Source organism: Apium graveolens, chromosome 10, assembly GCF_009905375.1.
Source record: "Apium graveolens cultivar Ventura chromosome 10, ASM990537v1, whole genome shotgun sequence".
Taxonomy (NCBI): Eukaryota; Viridiplantae; Streptophyta; class Magnoliopsida; order Apiales; family Apiaceae; genus Apium; species Apium graveolens.
In genome coordinates this window covers 230,615,250-230,621,208 of record NC_133656.1, presented here as the reverse complement: position 1 = coordinate 230,621,208, position 5,959 = coordinate 230,615,250, and the positions used below count along the sequence as shown (strand labels likewise).

At 33.2% G+C, this 5,959-nt stretch overlaps 1 protein-coding gene across 1 annotated transcript; it reads left to right on the top strand.

The window, feature by feature from the left end:
* The first annotated feature begins 2,108 nt into the window (after positions 1–2,108).
* Positions 2,109–5,426, top strand: LOC141692486 (putative inactive receptor kinase At4g23740). The gene is made up of 2 exons (XM_074497347.1): positions 2,109–3,736; positions 4,654–5,426. Exons 1-2 carry the CDS (start codon positions 2,512–2,514, stop codon positions 5,316–5,318), a joined length of 1,890 nt encoding a protein of 629 aa, XP_074353448.1. The 5' UTR covers positions 2,109–2,511; the 3' UTR covers positions 5,319–5,426.
* Positions 5,427–5,959: the final 533 nt, after the last annotated feature.

Sequence of the window (5,959 nt, the reverse complement as noted above, 5' to 3'; positions counted from 1 at the left end):
AATCCAAGCTTGTAGTAGATCCATCATGGACTATGTATGTAATCCTAACAGAGATGTGCTAGGGTCAGATCTGATTAATTTTTCTTTCAGTATTATGTTAAGATACTGATTGAGTTCTATAATACTGCATATAAATGTTATATACATGTGAATCTTTAGTCACCTTGGATGCTAATATAACTGATGCGGCTTTGATGCTAATAGATCATTATTATATAGTGCGTTTTAATATATATTTTTTTCCTGACTAACAAGTAACGATATATCTTCGTTTGCAAGGCCGATGAATTTGCTAATGGCTCTGCACTCTTAAGTGAAATGGGATTCTCATAAAAAAATGTTGCAGAGGCATTGCTCATGTACGACAGTGATACAGACAAGGCAGTGCCACATTCCTCATCAGGTCATCCTGTTTGAATTGTGTAGACTGTGCAACCAGTACTGCTTTTATCCTTGCGATGCAAGATAGTATTTGCTAATTAAGGATGTTTTGTTGGCAGAACTCTGACATTCTTTTTGCTGGGGGTAAATGAAATATGTTAAAAATGGTTAGAAACTTGTTATCTATTTCTGCATTTTAGTTGATGATATATTATCAAAGTTACTTGCAACTTTTTTACTCTCCCCAGAACTTTGATTACCAAAAAAAAGCTTTTAAACCCTCTCCATGACTTGATGTGGCTCTCCTACAGAGACTTTACAAATGATAATGTCTCAGCAACAACCGGAAGATCAAATAAATCTTGGCAAAAAACATATCAGAGCCAGGTTTCGATCCTGGGACCTGTGGGTTATGGGCCCACCACGCTTCCGCTGCGCCACTCTGATTTTGGTGAACATATTCTGAATTCAGTGATATATATAAAAAACTTACGAAGTCCAATTTATTTTTTCATGCCATTTAATTCAGATTGGTAGCTGACTAGCTGTAGCCTGTCGGCACTGCTTATTAATTTAAAGTCGTAAACAACCACAATTTTGACAAGAAAAAAAGAAAAACAAATTTTTTATTATATTTTTGTTAAAGTTCACTGGATCTCTTTCTCTGCAGCTTTTTTAATTAATTTTTTTTATTAGAAATAAAATATTTCTATATTTTATGTATTCGGAATATTGTTATTTACTATCGTGACAATTTAACTATTTAGTGTATTTTATATTAATTAATTTTTCATATATAATTAGTATATTTTAGTGTAAGAAACAAATTTATACGACGAGTTAATGTTAATCAAATTATGTATGAATATAAATTCGGGTCGAATTCGATTTTAAATTTTTGACATAAAAATACAAAAATTTACCGAACGAATGTACAGTCATTTATGTAGTATCATTATATTATCTATTTCTTGAACGTTCATCAGTGTTTTTTGACAATTCTACTCGCATCATTTTCATCAAACGAGGTTGGGCTTAAAATATTGAACCTATCCTATATCTATCTACTTAGTACGTACGTCATTTTTCGGGTAATCAAATCATGTCAATTAACTCAAAAATTCGTAAATCATAGACACTACCACCAAAAAATATCCTCTCTTTGCTGATATTAAGTTCTTATCCTTATAATTAATTACTCCCTCCTAATTGTTATCGTTTCTGGAGGAGAGCGTCCGGCACGTATTTTAAAATAAAGAGGAAGTATAGTTCTTTAACTTTTTTAAAAAAAATTATTTTTCTGAATAAAAGTTTAAACAATCTATTTTTATTTAGATAAATTTTTTTTTTTAAAAAGTTATAGAACCATACTTTCTATTCATCTTAAAATGCGCGCCGGACACTATCCCATAAATGATAACAATAGGGAGGGACGGAGGGAGTACAATCTATTATCAAATTGGAATAAATAAAACAAGGCTTAAGTAATTCAAAAATCCAATTAACAAAAATTAACCAAAGTCAATGGTTTAACCAACAGAGGCCACTTTCAGCATGACATTATATAGCCGTCCAATACCTAACATTTTCACAATTTTAAATCCGAATTTAAAATATTAAATATATTTTAAAAATCTAGAAAACAAATAAATAAAAAGTGACAAGGTTTAAAATACTTTAAGCAACTAACATGATTATAGTATTTTAGCACTATTCCAAAATTAGACAGAATCCAACATAGAATTATTGTCTCTGTGTCTATACTCTACATACTTATGTAATTTTGTATCTATACATTAACATATGTACAAACACAATCATACAATTCATGTTTCTGTTAACGAGAATAATTTCTCAAGCCTTGTTCAGACACACACACACAAAACTCACAGAGTAGCAGTAGAAGTAAATTCTTGTTTTTTTGGTGTATATTTATGCTTGTTTGACTAGAACTCTATATATTTAAGTGTTGTATTAGTTTAGTAAACTGTTCTGTTATATTCAATGTGATCTGTTTATGACTACATTTTATGTGTTTGTTGAAATGTCTAACTCAGTCCCTTTAGTTTCTTTTGAATAAGATACCAAGCTGTTTGTTCTTTCACTGGCTTCATTTGACAAACAAGAGAAATGGGTGTGATAAAGTTTATGCTTTTCTTGATTTTCTTGTTTCAAGTTGTGATCTTTTTAGCATCAAGTGAACCCATTGAGGATAAACAAGCTTTGCTTGATTTTTCTCAAGTTATTTATCATTCTCGTGCTTTTAATTGGCATGGAGATACTTCTGCTTGTAGAAATTGGGATGGGGTTACTTGTAATAGTGATGAGTCTAGAGTTGTAGCTTTAAGGTTGCCAGCAGTTGGGTTTAGAGGTTCGATTCCGCAGAATACTATTGGTCGTTTGTCTGCGCTTGAGGTTTTGAGTTTGAGGTTGAATTTTTTATCAGGGCCTTTTCCTTCTGATATTGCTAAGCTTAGTAATTTGACTAGCTTGAATTTGCAATCCAATAATTTTTCGGGGTCGTTGCCGTTGGATTTTTCGGTTTGGAAAAATCTTGTTATTTTCAATGTGTCGAATAATAGGTTTAATGGTTCTGTGCCTAACTCAATTTCGAATTTGACTCGCTTAGTAGCATTGAATCTTGGTAATAACTTGCTTTCTGGTGAATTACCTGAGCTTCTTCTCCCAAGTCTTAAACTTTTGAATGTGTCTTACAATAATCTTACGGGGAAACTGCCTAAATCTCTACGGAGATTCCCGAGTTCAGCTTTTCTTGGGAACAATTTCACACCCGAAAATATTTCCATTCCTCCATCCAATCTTCCCCCAAATGATCATCCTTTCAAAAAATCCTCAAAATTGAGTGTAATTGCAATTCTAGGAATAGTGATTGGGAGTTGTATTGTGGGGTTTGCGGTGCTTGCTTTGTTGCTGATTGTTTGTTATTCCAATAAAGAAGCTAAAAATGGCGTTTTGGGTCAATCCCAAGCGAAAGAAAAAGGACTGATGAAAGTAGTTTCGGGGAGCCAGAATAGGAACAGTAGTCTTGTTTTCTTTGAAGGTTGTATTCTTGCATTTGATTTGGAGGATCTGTTGAGAGCTTCTGCCGAGGTGCTCGGGAAGGGAACATTTGGGACAACTTATAAGGCAGCACTAGAGGATTCAACCACAGTTGTAGTGAAGAGATTACGAGAAGGGGGAGTTGGTAGGCGAGAGTTTGAACAACAGATGGAAGTTGTTGGAAGCATTAAGCATGAGAATGTGGCTGCCCTAAGAGCATATTACTACTCCAAGGATGAGAAGCTTATGGTTTATGACTATTACAGGCATGGGAATTTATCAACAATGCTACATGGTATGTTACACTTTAGCTTGTATTGCCAAGTTCTTCCACTGTTAGCTTAGATGTTATATTATTTAAGTTAAGTAAACATGTATGATTGAACAAAAACATATGTACCGAACATATTTGTTTTCATGTCAGCTGACTTTAGTTATCGCATTAGTAGGCCAGCTTGAAAAACATTCGTTATGGTTGAGTTCAAATAAAATGACATTGATCTCCACATTTTTAAAAGAACTTGCGTCTAGTAGTAAATGGCGTGTAGACATAATAGTTATCTGCTACAGGATAACCTTTGGGGGTTTAATTGTGACTTTAACAATTTAGTGGCATCGGTTTAAATTTCAGCTCAGGTTTCATTTTGGAGGAGTTTTGAATGGCATTTAATAATTCCTTCTGAGCATACCTGCTCTTGTTGCATTTTAAATTCTGCCAGATCGAATAGATTTATGTCCGATTCTTTCATTATTTTAAATAGGATTAACAAGATAAAAAGAGAGTTAACAGGGGTCCCTTTCGATTTTCGGTATCATTTTCAATTTCTTTAATTATATGTCAATGTGAAATATACAGCCTTTAATGTTACATATAATTCATAAAGTTCAGCTCAGCTATAAAAATCATGAAAATTTGGTCAATTTAATTTTTAAGGTCCGCATTGCACAAAAATTGCAAGCTGTGGAGAGTTGTGATTTCCTTCGAAAGTTACCAATGTACTAATCTTGTGCATCAGTTGCCACTTTTGTGTTAAGAAATATACAGGCAGTTGTAAACTTATGTTCTCAATTCTAGTTTCCTATATTTTAGGCTTTACAGCTTCTTGTTATCAAATCCTATATTATCCTTGTCCATTACATCTTTAAGCTCTTCACTTGGTTGTGCCCAACTTAGTAATATTCTAATCATCTAATGTGTCAATGCCTTGCCAGCAAATAGAGATCAAAAGAGAATTCCACTAGGTTGGGAAACTCGATTAAGGATAGCTGTCGGTGCCGCAAGAGGCATTGGTCATATCCACGCACAAAACAATGGGAAGCTTGTTCATGGAAACATAAAAGCCTCCAATATTTTCCTCAACTCCCAGAAATATGGTTGTATCTCTGATCTTGGCCCTGCAACACTGATGACTCCAATGGCCACGCCTGTTATCAAAACATCAGGATACAGAGCCCCAGAAGTAACGGACACTCGGAAAGTATCACAGGCATCCGATGTCTACAGCTTTGGAGTTCTCTTGCTTGAGCTTCTAACAGGTAAGTCCCCTATACATACAACTAGTAGCGATGAAGTTATACTACTGGTAAGATGGGTTCACTCCGTTGTCCGAGAGGAATGGACTGCAGAAGTATTTGATTTGGAACTTATGAGGTTTCCAAATATAGAGGAAGAGATGCTGGGAATGCTGCAAATAGCAATGGCATGTGTAGCAAGAGTACCAGAGCAGAGACCTAAAATGACAGATATATTAAAAACACTAGAAGATATTCAAAAGATTAGTACAGGTCAGCTCTCCAATGAGAACAAGTCTGATGATTCAACACCAACCCTGATCACACCTCCTGCTGCTGACATGGGAACTTCCAATTTTTTATAGTAATAGTATAGGTTATGTTCTTGTTGTACTTTGAGGTGGTTTTTAGAAACATAATTGCTTTACCATTCTTTAATGTTTATATAAAAGGATCGGATACTTGAGTCTTCTTATCTGACTTGAGCAACTATATACTCCTCTTAACAGAATCGTCTTGCTTGTTTTTTTTGTCCAATTTTGATGTAGTATAGTTAGAATATATAATATAAAACTTATATTATTAGAAAGTATATTTAATTTACTTTTTATTTATTTTTTGTTAATCAAATTTGGGTAAAATTGATTACAAATCAATTTGGTAAGAAACTAGTAACATTTAACGCCTCTTCTTTTTTTGGTAGTTTTGCTCATTTAAAGTACTTAATTTCCAAGAAAGAAAAACTATTTCATAACCTTAATTAATTAGTGAAATACCTTTTAATGTATATCAATAATTCAAACTTGGTTTCATCCCTATTCTAATTTTACCAAAGATTCCTATATATATCTAATTTGGTTTGGCTCTTATTTTTATTTCACCTCATGTTACTATCTCCTTACAATTCTATTTTATTTTGTAATAAAATTATACAACTCTTGCAATCATGTTTAAATTTAATTTTTTTTATTAAAAAATAATCAGTTGCTCAAATATCGTAATTTTA